Genomic DNA, 12,684 nt, shown 5'->3' with positions numbered 1-12,684 from the left:
ACTGACATTTCCTTTCCTGAGTAATCTAAACATGAAACTCAGAAAACCAATTTCTTGCCTGAGAAGCCTCTTTAAAAGGGAATGGTTGGTATTTTGTAACTCTTCTGTATTAGGTGGACTAGTGTCAGCATCTTATTCCTTTGAAGTTAAAAACACTTTGAGCCCGCTGAAACGCCAGCTCTGAGCTATTTTGGAGCAGACATGTCTTTCCAGCCCTTTCCTATAACCTCTTACACAGAAAAAACCCTGGTTGTTCCTGGAATTTCTTGACTAGGTTATAAATAACTATTTAAATTATAGGGATTGCATACAGGATATGTCTGATTTTTAAGGGAAAAGTATAACTACAGTGGACCATATTTTTCCCTCCATCCATCACTTTTATGGAATAAAACCACACAGGATTTCCCCATGGAAATAACCTGGTTTTGAAAGGAAAATTAATGTAATTTGCATGGGTGAGCACTTCTCTTGTTGAGCAAATTTTTGTTAGATTCTTTCCCAGAGCTACATTAAAACAGTCAAAAATGAGCTTCTCTTTCTCTGAATGCTTTCTGTTACTGCAGGAAATTGTAAAACACACTCACTGGGAGCAAAAAGAGGAAATACTGTCCCACAGGCAGGAAGAGGCAACCACAGGCATGCAAAGAGAAGCTGTGCTGTGTGATACAAAGCCCACCTGCAGCAGGACTCCCTGTCCTAGAGCCAGTCTTTCTCTTCCTACCCCACTGCAAGGTGGAATGAAGCTGATTTACTGAATCAAAGTGGAACCCTCAAGCTTCTGAGCATGTCCATCAAGAGATCATTAGAATCAGCCCGCAGCGATGCTTGCACACAGGCTGAATGGGAAGGGACTTGTAAAGTGGGAGCAGATGTGCAAAAGCCCAGCCAAGCTGGGCAAACATCCCAAACATCTGCTCTATTAATGCAGGCAGAGGTTTGGCAGTGAAAGATCTGCATTGTGAGCTTCACTTGGGTTGGCTCCTTGCAGGGAATCAGCTGAACAGCAGCAGGTTGGACTCGTCTTTTGTGTGCTTAGATACCCGGGTGAGCACGGCAGGAAGAGGGTATCAGAGACATTCTGTCTTAAACTTCTGCCTCAGGGCTTTCTGCACGTTCTGTATCTTCTCCGTGATCACTGTGTCACTGAGGTGGTCTCCAAACTTCTGCTTCAGCAGCACCCGGATGATTTTGATGCAGCGTTCATCCATCATGGGCTTCGCCTCTCGGAAAGTGTTGCCCCTCCGGCCCGTGATGGAGTGGCTCTGGATGTAGTCAGATGTGAAGAGCTTGTAGAGCAGCGTCTTGCAGGCGGTGCTGATTTTCTGGTCAAAGCGGATGGTCTCTTTGAGCTGTTCCTTGGTGTAGCCGTTGAAGAGCTCCACCACCTCGCATGGTTGCCGGTGGGGCTCCTCCTGGAAGGACAGGGATTCCAGCCTCTGCACCTTCTTCTTCAGAGAGAGGACATCCTGTTGGAGGTCCAACACCATCCTCTCCAGCTGCTCTATCTTCTCCACCCTGAAAAGTTAACATTATATGTCTAAAGGCAAGAAGACACTGTAGCCTCACCATGTGGGCATTGCTAAAGGATGCAACACCTCCAGCCAAAGAGGGACAGGACAACTTCTCTGTCACAGTGTCAGCCCATCCAGCTATGCCTGGGTGAGGAGCAAGGCAGGAGAGAAGAATGACATGGTCTGGACTTTTCAGTAGCTTAGAAATAAGCAGTTTAACCCTCAACCCCTCCTTGTCATGCACCTATGGAGGCCTTGATATTGAGCCTTCTTCTCAGCTTTAAGGATAGTTATAAGCCCTGTCCTGCAAGCCCCAAGAGGCAGATATATGTGGCACAAAACAACACCCAGGAAATGACAATGCAGTACTGTGAGATGATTTTTTGACACCTATTTCTTTGCAGGAAAACTGTCCATCATGGGGTACTTATCATCAAAGTAATGGACAATAAAGCAAGGAACAACACGATCATGTTCAAACACGATAGATGTCATTTTGGTTGTTAAAGGCACGAGCTTTGTGCTTTCTGCACTGTTTTAGAGCCTGCTTGCATCTCTAACTCCTACAGTCTGAAAGAGAATCCTGGCTCTGATTACATAGTGATTCAGCAGCTCTTGGTTCTAAAATTACACCATTTTCTCACCCAGCTGTGGTCTCACTGCTCTTTGTTGTAGTGAGGAGGAAAACACAGTCAAGAGCAAGTGCCTTCTTTAGCTAATCACCTTTCCACTTCAGCAGGACCAAACCTCTTCTGAACTCTCTCGAAGTCATCTGTCTCTTGTAAAGCATCGAGCTTGAGCTCCTCACAGCTGGAAGAAACAAGCAAGGTAAAAAGCACGGCCACAGAAAGCTTCATGCTCCTATTCATTCCCAAAAAGAATTGTCTGGAATTCAAAGGTTGGAATTCAAAGCAATTCTGTCTTCATTTACAGCAAGAATAAAATGGATGGAGAGGAAATATCAACAGTTCTTCCTGTGGCAACCTCTTGTTCACCCCTCTTTACATGCAGAGCAAGCCCTGGATCGTGGACACCGGGGACCTCCCATTTGACCCACCAAGGGATGAGGATTCCAGAGCACAAGGGACTCAATTGCTCTGCAGTGTGTACCCACACAAACCCCCTTCATCTTTTGCACTTTGGGTTTAAGTCTATATTAACATCCATTCAATGCAAGCACGACCAGGACATGGAAACAGAATGGGCAGAACCCACACTATGAAATGAATATGTACGGTGTGAAACATTCGGGGTCCTCACTGTGCCTTCAAGCAGTACCTGTTCAGGCAGATGTGTTGTTGGCACTGGGACAAGGTGCCATCTGACTTCCTCTTCATCGGCAGGGCAACGTAATCTACATGCAGGGATGGGAAAGAAGCTGTTGAGAAGGTCCTGAATCCCTCTGTCTCCGGAAGAGATGATCTATGCACTGCTGCCTAGATTGCATGGCAACACATTATTCCCTTTGCATAAACACAGTGATTCAGACATGCTTTCCAAGATTGAGCAATGGGGATTGTGTTGTTGGAAAAAGGTGGTATTTCAAGGGTTCTTCTTCTGTTCCCATCAGAGAAGACATAGTGGGCAAGGCAAGCAAAGCCAGTGCGTCTCTGGAGACTGCCGTTAGCCAGCAGGAAGGTAATGCAATAGTGTATTTTTATAAGCACATTTAACATATGTAATAGTGGATAAAGCAGGGATATAGGCAAATCTGAGACAGTTTGACTAATGGAGGCACAAAGCTTTGGGGTGTTTCACACTCATTCAGGTAGGCTAGATTATTTTTTAGCTTGTGAAGAAAGAACTGCTAACCTAGGAGACAGAATTGGTGCCTTATAATGTAGAAAGCATATGCTACCACACAGCATGTCTCTTTAGACAGCCCTCCTGGAGGAGATATCCCGCATGGAAAGGACCATAGAACATCATCTCTAACCTTTGTAGCCCTGGGAGAAAGCACACAGAGCCCTGGAGCAAAGCAGCTCTGCAGGTCCCCATCCCAACCATCAGGATAAGGCAGGAGAGAGCTGAAAGCCAATGTCCTAATTTACAGCCACTGTTACCTCTAGTAGCTGGACCAGCCCCGTCCTCTTCACCCTGGGAAGTCCCTGGCATGGCCACGGTGACAAACGTGGATGGAGGCGTGAAGGCACTGGCTGGGTGGGGGGGTCCTGCCAGTGAGCGGGACCTTGCTGCTGCTCCATTGCCCAGGGCACGTCTCTCCTTGGTGATGGAGGAGCTGCCAGCATCATGGGGCAGGCTGGCCTCGGCCGCCCTCAGCAGGGGCTTTGCAGGGTAAGTCCTGTCGCTGTGGTATTTCCTGGGTGCATTCCCCGGGGTCCATTTTGGGAAGGTTTTCCTGGATTTCTTTGGCTGGGGTGGCATCATGCTATGGACGGGAGGCTCTGCTTCTGAAAGCAAGGCAGACAGTCAAGATGTGCCATGGGGTAACAACGATGGGTATCTCCCACCTCCCACCCAATGCTTGTTACCTTGATATATGACAGGACTACGACACCGCACCCTCCCATCCCAAAATCCCAATGGAAGAAGAAAGGTGCCACCTTCCAAAACCTTACTCACTCAACTTCTCCAGGAGCTGTCTGTCTTCCAGCAGCTTCTTCTCCAAAATATCTTTATGCTCTGTAGGAAGAGAGGATTTTTCAGCACTGAACTCCATTAAAGGCTGCTCCTGAGCAGCCCCACATTGCAGAGCCCAGGACAGAGGGGTGTCACTCACCACTTATGCCTTCCACCATGCCCCAGTAGAGCCCGCTGAAGCCGGGGCAGCGGGCCAGCACTTGCTCCCCCACTGCATAGAGGTGGAAAGGCTTTCGGGGCTCCTTGATGTTCTCAATGTTGATCACCCTGCTGCCATCGGGCCAGCTGATGAGGACGTAGAGCTTGGTCGACATCGGGGCTGCCCACCTAGTGCAAGGGGAGCAGTAGGGAAGGGTCACAGCGTGGCTTTGTGCTCTCCCATAGGCGGGAGGATTCGCCAATGATGCTCTACCTGAGGAGTGCAGCCTGTGGATATAAAATACTTGTGCCTGTATCTTTTCCACCAGTTATTTCTCCTCTCCTGCCTTTCTATGCTTGCCTTGTCCTAAACCCCTTCCCTGGGAGGTTGACCTGGGCACAGGCTATAGGGTGCCCCAGTTTAATCAGAAGAGGAACTGCATCTCCAGCCATGACCTGTGTCACCTGGGGAGAGCCAGGACCAGCTCTCACACAGGATGCATTGGGATAAGCCACTGGATAAGCCACTGAGTTGGTTTCTGCGCCCATGTGAACGAGCACGGATCAATTGACTTTAATAGGTCTACAGCAATTTCCTGCAGCACAGGATTTTACCTGTATGATATCAAGGCAGTGAAGAGAAGAAACTCAAAAAGACCCAGCAGTATTCCAGGAAATGACCATTCCTTTGACTGCACAGTTATTTTCCCCAGTAAACGTCAAAGTACTTTGATAACAAGGGCAGCAAATTACTGCTATTACACACATGGGGAAACTGAGGCACGGACCAGTGAAAGATATATCTAAGGCAGCCAAGTAGCTAAACTGCAAGGAGCTGGTATCCTGGGTCCCACTGAGATACCCTGCTTCCACCTTGCTGAGCATCACCCCAGGCCATCCTGCTCTGCTCTGCAGCAGGATGGGGCTGAGCCCTGCATGAGAATGGTCCTGGTGTCCAAAGCCAATGGGAGGGAGCTGGGGCAGGGAGAGGAGCCGTGGAGCAGGGACAAGCTGGCAGGAAGGGCAGCTACAACCTAGCGTATTGCAGTCCCTTGCTTTGCCTGTGCACCCCCATTAAAGCCTGGGTTTAATCCCTCTCACTTGGGAGGTTCAGTTCACCCTGGAGAACTTCCTCCTTCTGCTTTTTCCCCTCCACCATCACCATCATCTACAGCAAAGCTCCTTGCAAGGAACCATCAGCCTGCTCTGCTGGCACAGACTCAGCCCTGGCTCGCTCCAATCCTTTTCTCTTGGCCAAGACACACTCTGGGGTTTATTTTCATTAGGAAGCACCATGTACAAATTAATTGTGTGGTAACTGCCTGGCTCCCCACATCCCCTTCCCTGCCGCCGATGCTCTGCAGCATCTCTGAGCCCAGCAAAGGTTACACACCAAGACAGTGGGATAAAGGCAGAGCTGAGACATCCCCCTCCCCGAAACACAGCTCTGTTTAAAGAGCACCATATTCCAACCAGCAAACGACAGCCCCAGCCCCAAAAAGCTCTCCAGAGGCGATTTGCACCACGTAAAGAAACCCCACCGATCTTCAGAGCTGCTGCTGCTCCCTCCTGCCCCACTTACCCAGTGCTCATTCTCCTTAACGAATGCAACAAAACTACACAAACACACAAACACGAGAAAGAAAGAGAGATCAAAACCCTGATAGCGACAGAGCTGGGTCCTTGCCTGGTTCTCCCTGCTCCAGGTGCTGAGTCTTGCAAGATGTCTCCTGTCTATCCAGGTCCCAGCTGCCTGCTCCAGCAGAGGAGGTGATCGGCCACTTCTTTGCCTTGGGCTTGTCCCTTCACCACAGTTCCTTGTCAGGTCTCCTTTGTCTGGCTTAGAAGGCTCCCACCTGCCGTCCCCAGTGCAAAGAGAAGACCCTTTGCTTTCTTTTCTCCTCCTTGTTTTGTTTCAGCATTATGATTCCTGTTATTTTGCCATATACATCTATATCTCCCCCCCCCCACCCTTTAGCTTGTTTCAGGTCTGTTTCTTACAGGGAGACAGAGCAGAAGAGAAGAGAAAAAGCCTTGGGTTTTTTGGAGCATGAATAAACCTTGCATTTCCATGAGTTATTCATGAATAATTCATGAAAATGCATGATTAATTCAGGTTCATGAATTATTCAGGAATAATTCTCGAACATTCCTGGTTAATTCATGCTCACACAGCGAGTGAGTCAGGCTCTAGGGCTTGGTGAATTCTTTTCTCCCTGAGACAGGAGAAGAGAGGCTGAGACGGCTGCGGTGTGGGCTTCCTGTTTGCTGCATCCGAGAAGAAAATGTATTTTAGGCCCTTTCTGAAACAAGGATTTGAAGAAGAGAATTTAAATGCCTGCAGCGTCCTGGCCACGGAGGGATAACAGCACCCAAAGAAAGAGAAGGAGAGAAAGAGATTGGACTTGCTTTCAGAGGGAAGCCCAGCAGCACGTTTTCTTAGATAGCAAAGCATCTTTCAAAGTGACTCTGCATTTCTCTATTAGCAACCTTCCAGTAACTAAAAAGGGCTGCAGGAAACCTGGAGAGGGGCTTGGGACAAGGGCCTGTAGGGACAGGGCAAAGGGAATGGCTTGAACCTGCCCGAGGGGAGACTGAGATGAGCTCTCAGGCAGAAGCTCTTCCCTGTGAGGGTGCTGAGGTGCTGGCACAGGGTGCCCAGAGAAGCTGTGGCTGCCCCATCCCTGGCAGTGTTCAAGGCCAGGTTGGACACAGGGGCTTGGAGCAAGCTGCTCTAGACCCCACACCTCCGGAGAGACATCACCATGCTCTTCCCAGCTCGGTGCTCAGCTCTGCAGGTCACACACTCCATTTCTATTGTGTTTGTCCCCCATCTCCTCATAGAAGCGTGGCTGTAGCACTGGGGTGTCCATGGGGAGGGGTCTTCTGGTTGATCTGGCAGCAAAGAGGGAGCACAGTGTTGGAAACCATCACCAGTGCTCACAGTGTGCCACGGCTGGGCTGGAGACCAGCAGGCAGAGCACTGGGACCATCTGCAGACCTGCCTACCCAACCAGACATCCAGCCCTGCATGAGATGGAAATAGAGCCAGGGAGTGAACCTAAACAGCTCTTTCTGCTTTAGCTTAGCCAAAAGAAGCCCTGGAGGCTGTTGGGAGAAAAGGAGACTTCAGATGGTAAGGGAGATAGTAGAAAGGGACCTCGATCCTATTCGCAGGGTAAGAAAATGTCTTTATCTCTGATTTGCAGTATTTACAGCTCAAAGAATACATCTGTCAGCCCAGGGAGAAGCAGATGTTAACTGGAGATCCAGCTGAGATAAAGTATCACAGCAGATACAAATATACAAGAAGTAGTATCTGAATTCTATGTAGGTTTGAATGATGCTGAAGAATGAGAACTGCATAGGAAGAAGAAATGGAAAAAAGCAATGATGAAGAGAAAAATAATAGAGGTACATGACGATGGAAGTGAGATGGGATCCTGGTTTTATGCAGGACCTGCTTCCAATCAAATCTGCTTCCTTAAGCAAGCATTGTTTGCTTCCCTTGGAAGAGCCAACAATATGCAAAGTGCAACAGATGGAGAATCCTGGGGGTAGAGGTGGTAGTTCAGCCACAGGAGAGGGAAGATTGCAGTGGCCACAGGAGGAGGATGACTTGTAGTCTCATCAAACACCAGAAAAGCCAAGTGTCCATGTATAAATATGCAGTGTTTGTGTTGAATTATTGCAGGAAAATGCGAGTCTGAAGTGAATCCCAAGTGTTTGACTCCATGGAAATTAGCAAGCCCTGATTAGATTCTCCTCTCTGTGTTTGAATACAAAATCCCTTGCCAGGTGCCTGCTTGCGGGCTCTACATAGAATTACTGTTTTCAGGAGCCTTTCCTTTGGAAACAAACCCCATCCCTGTCCCCAGTGCCAGCACATTTCCCCCTCCAAGCTGCCCTTGCTGAGATTGAGATCGCAGCTGCCATTGAGGAACAACAATAGCGTCTTTGTAATCTTATCTAGAGATAAGCATTAGAGCAACCGTGTTCAGCATCTGTTTGAATGCTGCCCCGTCTTTATCAGGACAACCATAAGTGTTGTTTGAAGGGATTTAAATAGCAAACACAGGTGGTTTTAATCTCCCTTTGCTTTTTACCTCTGACAGTTACTCTTCAGCAGGCATACACTTCACCGCTTCAGAATGCAGCCTTAGTTCAGTAGCTGAGGGATGAGAGGTACATCACTCACCAGTTGTTCTCACCACGATGAAATGACATGGGAACCATCAAACACTCTGACTCGGACCCAAGACCAGCCCCTACAACCCTCCATACTACAGGGATCCAGGGTTATACACCATGCATCACTAGGAGGGATCAGCATGGCCAGGACACACAACCAAGCTATAAGGACAGAGACCCAAGCTTTTAGTCATGGCCCTTGCCACCAGTCCCCTTGGGGATGGTGGAGTCATTAGGATGGATCTGGGTCATGGTTTTGCACAAAGGCTGCAGCATAAGTCACTGTCTGTACCGGAGAGCGACCACCTGGTGGCATTTTGCATCTTTAATGAAATAAGTACAAGTCCCATCTCTGCTTACTATAGAAGGAACATGCAATGTGATCCAGGCTAATGAGCCTGGAATTAACTGCATTTTAATTATAGGCTTGTCTCTTCCCTAATAAACAAAATGACCCAGAAATGGGGAGCAAAGCATCAATCTCAGGTCAGCAGCCAGCTAGGCTGGTACACGTACGTCCTGCTTAACCGCAGTCTGTTCAATGCTTTCCTAGATGGGAGCATTTCTATATGATTCCTTGTGTGGCAAAGGCCATAAAGTGATGAGGATATCAGAGTAAATGCACAAGGCACAGCTTTGTAGGGTTGCAGAGCTGCAGAGACTATGTGTGCTCCTGCAGAGAGGCCACAGGCCTTGCAGTGCTTCACATTTACCAATATGAAAGTTATTATTCCTTCTCTTTTATTGCCCTGAATTCATTGAGATATTTTATGGAGGCCAAGGTGGGTTTTTTCCTCTGCAAAAAAGGGTTTCCCCTCTGCAATTGCACTCCAAAATCCTTTTGTTTTCACCTATTCAGCTTCCCACCGTTTCACAAAGCCTTTTCTCCTGAGCTCTCTGTATTTATCTGACCTTTGCACTCTACAGCATCTGTTTCCTTATCTGCCTGGCTGGCTGGCTTCTCTGTGAGCTTGTCAGGGAGATGGCATAAGCAGTGAGCAATAGAAGAGGAAAAAATCACCAAAGAAAGGGAAGGAAGCCCAGTGCATCAGGGTGGAAGTGGTTCTGATCTAGTTCAAGATGTCCCCGCTCACTGCAGGGTGTTCGGACTAGATGAACTTTGAAGGCCTCTTCCAACCCAAACTATTCCACGATTCTACGACCATCCCACAAGAGAAGGGAACAACACAGCAAGAAAGTATGTGGAAAATTCCTCTCATCGCATCACCTCTTGGCACCGCATCCCTGGGGACTCATCGCCCTTTTCCACGCCATTCCTGGATGGAAAAGCACTGTAGGGACATGAGGCAGGTGCCTGGAAGTGCCAAATCCAAATGCTCAGCCTCCGTGGAGCCAGCACTGTGCTGCCAGCTGCCTGCGCATCTCTGAGTCACAGCCCCGCGTTACCTTGGCAAATGTAGTCGCGGGTACCAGTAGAGGAGCTCCAGCGCCAAGGAACATGCTGTCTCCTGTTCCTCCACCAGCACAATTCCGACTCCAGGATCTCAACCCTGCTGCTAATTAATTAAATATAATCAGGAGCACGTTAATGGCTGCGGAAGGAACTCACCGGGTGGCACACGCTGCGTGAGCACCCATGAGCACAGCAGGATGCTGCCTCCAGCCTCCTCCACAGCATCCCTGTGGGATGGAGCTCTCGCCCTCAGCATTGCTCGGTTGGGATTTCCACCCCCTCCCTCCACTTTTGTCCTGTTTCTGGCAGAAAGCACAAAGAGCATTGGGAGGGGATGGGGTCTGAGCTGATTTTGGACAGGAAGATGTGCCAAGTGGGACCAAGAGGCCATAAGGGACCTTCCGCCCCTCTTCATGATGTCCCCAGCATTGTACCCTAGATCAGAGCTTCTGCAGCATCACTGTTGTCTGCCAAAAAGCTTGAAATCCTCCTTTCCACCTCACACAACCACAGCCACTGATTATTTCTCTCAGGGCCTTTGATGCTGCTGAATAATTCAACAAAATTCCCTTTAACCCGTCACAGCTTTCAATGAAAGGGGACCTCGCAAGCACCGCTGCGTGGTGCAAGGCTCATCGGTGCCATGAGCAGGCAGTGAGCGTGTGGCAGGACGGCCTCATCAAGGACATCATCCACAGGGATGCAGAGGGAGGGGAAAACACTCTCAAACAGCCTTGTAGCAACACGGTGTAAAATCAGGCAGAGAAATTGTCCTTGACCAGCCGCCTCTCTGGGCCCCGCTTCATGGAGCCGGCATCAGCAAATGGGCTCTTGTGTGAATAGATCTGTCAAACCCCACAGCTCTGCTCAGCAATTCCCACCCCAGCCCTGCCTACTCACACTGACATTATTTTGGTACTTGACTACATTAAAGGTGCAAGCGTATTCCCTCTAATTTGCTAAATTGACAAATTTACTCCTCCCAGGAGACAACTTCATCTCCACCTTCACCCTCTTCAGCCTTGAACGCACCGTGGGTAACATGAAGGTTTTTTCCCTTAATTTCTTCTCCAGAAAAAAAAAAAGGGGGAGGATATTTTATTTGTAGTGGCTTAAATTGTCGTGTTGACTACAAAAATCTCATCACATCAAAGGCTGATCCAATAGGGCCTATTATTCCAGTAATGGATATCTTCTCAAGGATGAGTGGATTAGTACAAAGGGAAGCATGAGTGGGAGAGTTGAAGTGACAGGTCTGAAACAGATGGGTCTGCTCACTGGGAGTGTACATCAGTGCAAGGAGGCAGAGAAAGCAGCAGAAGACAGTGCTGCTCTGAATTAGGATGTCTGCTGTGCAGGACAAGACAAAACATGATACGTTTCTCATCTTGTCAGGGGATACAGCTCAACGCACCCATCTCCAGCTGTGGAGATGCGGTGCGGAGGCTGGTCCTCACTCGCCTGGTAAATGACACAGCTGAGCTCTGCTGGAACCCTCTGCCTTGGCTTCACAGACTTGTACAGGATGTAACTTGTGTTCGTGATGAGCGCAGCGCCAACCGATGGCCGGGGTGGAGGAAGGTTTGCATCCTCATCCTTCCCATCGCCAGGCAGCTCTCTAGTGAAATGCACCTGGGAAAAGGTGGGTGCAAACTCAGCCAAGACCATCGCAGAGTTGTCGCTGCTTGATTTTGTCCTGTTGTTATTCTGTTCTCCTGAAGCACTTACAGCCAATTGCCAGGGCAGAAGCTTATCAGATTGCAAGCTGATGCTGGTGCAAAACCACCATTCCCCTCTGAAACCCAACCAGAAACACATTGAAATGCCCTTTGAAAAGAAATCCAAGCTCATAATGTTGATGGAAACAGTCACCTGAAAGGAAACAGACGTTTTTCAACAGGTTTTACAACTTGGGCAATTGAAAACCCCACCAAGCATTAGGATTTTTGTTCCCGTGCCACAGAACCCTTCAAAGACTCAAAACCATTCCCTGGGAAACAATGCCAGCACTTGATAAATGATCCATGATGGCCTAACATTTCCATCAAGGGCAGGTTGAGAAGAACAGCATGACTGGGGCTCTTCAAAAGCCAGACCTCAGAGCTGAGAGAGGATTAAATCCTGACACCACTCTGATTACTCCAGAAAGGAATCAAGCCAGGAGAGATTATATTCCCAATGCAGCAGCATCCAGACACACACGTGTGAAACACCACAATGGAAAGGTGCATCACCACTTGTACAGAACAAGGTGGTTTTCACCTGAACGTCAAGGATCACTGAACTCCTCTGGGAGCGCAGGAAAAGGGATGTCTCCATGGAGCAATGGTTTCAATTCTCATTAGGTCCTTAACTGCCGGTTTCATTAGGCTGCCTACAGACAAAACATAACTGCTCAGTGGCTACTGCCCACTGAATAGCAATTGTGGTTTATTAATGCTCTCCCAGCTGTAAACCTGTCAGTGAAATCAGGTTAAACCTGCCTTGTGAAGTTTCCTCCTTCCCAAAGAGCGTGGCAAGCTGATAGAGCAGGGTTTGACATCGACTCCCCTATAAAAAAAGGAGGTTTCATGCAGTTTAATAGCACCTGGAAGTGTGAGAACTTGCCCCACAATCCAGGCAGACCTTTTCCCATAGGAGCTCTTTGAAACCTGTGGAAGTTATAACTTTGGTGTTTGTTTTACAGGAACAATTTACAGCCCAAGAGCCAAGACCAAGGCCATAACCACAGGAGAACTTGGATTAAGGGTCTCTTTGGAGCTCAGGACTACTAAATCCTCTTTAGTTTTAAAGCTCAGCTTGCAATGCAGACAGACCCTTAGCTTA

General features: G+C 48.5%; 1 protein-coding gene across 4 annotated transcripts; it reads right to left on the bottom strand.

The window, feature by feature from the left end:
* Window positions 1-1,070: 1,070 nt before the first annotated feature.
* LOC133262448 (uncharacterized) lies at window positions 1,071-5,162 on the bottom strand. 4 transcript variants are annotated; one of them, XM_061441644.1, is made up of 6 exons: window positions 4,255-5,162; window positions 4,098-4,157; window positions 3,578-3,922; window positions 2,793-2,868; window positions 2,238-2,324; window positions 1,071-1,518 (listed from the first exon to the last, which is right to left on the bottom strand). In XM_061441644.1, the coding sequence occupies exons 1-6, from the start codon at window positions 4,427-4,429 to the stop codon at window positions 1,071-1,073; spliced, it is 1,191 nt and encodes a 396-aa protein (XP_061297628.1). In that variant the 5' UTR covers window positions 4,430-5,162. The 4 variants fall into 4 exon arrangements, with proteins under 4 accessions (XP_061297628.1, XP_061297627.1, XP_061297629.1 ...); XM_061441643.1 differs by having other exon boundaries at window positions 3,578-3,925; window positions 4,255-5,159; XM_061441645.1 differs by lacking the exon at window positions 2,238-2,324 and having other exon boundaries at window positions 2,775-2,868; window positions 3,578-3,925; window positions 4,255-5,158.
* Window positions 5,163-12,684: the final 7,522 nt, after the last annotated feature.

This window comes from Pezoporus flaviventris, unplaced genomic scaffold (assembly GCF_033815535.1).
Source record: "Pezoporus flaviventris isolate CSIRO_AGI_PZ_B2104156 unplaced genomic scaffold, CSIRO_AGI_Pfla_v1 ptg000213l, whole genome shotgun sequence".
In the NCBI taxonomy this organism is placed as follows: Eukaryota; Metazoa; Chordata; class Aves; order Psittaciformes; family Psittacidae; genus Pezoporus; species Pezoporus flaviventris.
The sequence above is the reverse complement of the archived record's forward strand: the minus strand, read 5'-3'. Positions and strand labels throughout refer to the sequence as shown.

What these genes read in the sequence shown, in the direction of transcription:
- LOC133262448 (XM_061441643.1), bottom strand. Translation starts at nt 4,429, where the DNA reads ATGTCGACCAAGCTCTACGTCCTCATCAGCTGGCCCGATGGCAGCAGG. An exon ending in GGCTGGTCCAGCTACTAGAG is followed by an intron (nt 2,869 to 3,577) that starts GTAACAGTGGCT and finishes CCCTGCATGTAG; the next exon opens with ATTACGTTGCCCTGCCGATG. An exon ending in GGTCCTGCTGAAGTGGAAAG is followed by an intron (nt 1,519 to 2,237) that starts GTGATTAGCTAA and finishes TTAACTTTTCAG; the next exon opens with GGTGGAGAAGATAGAGCAGC.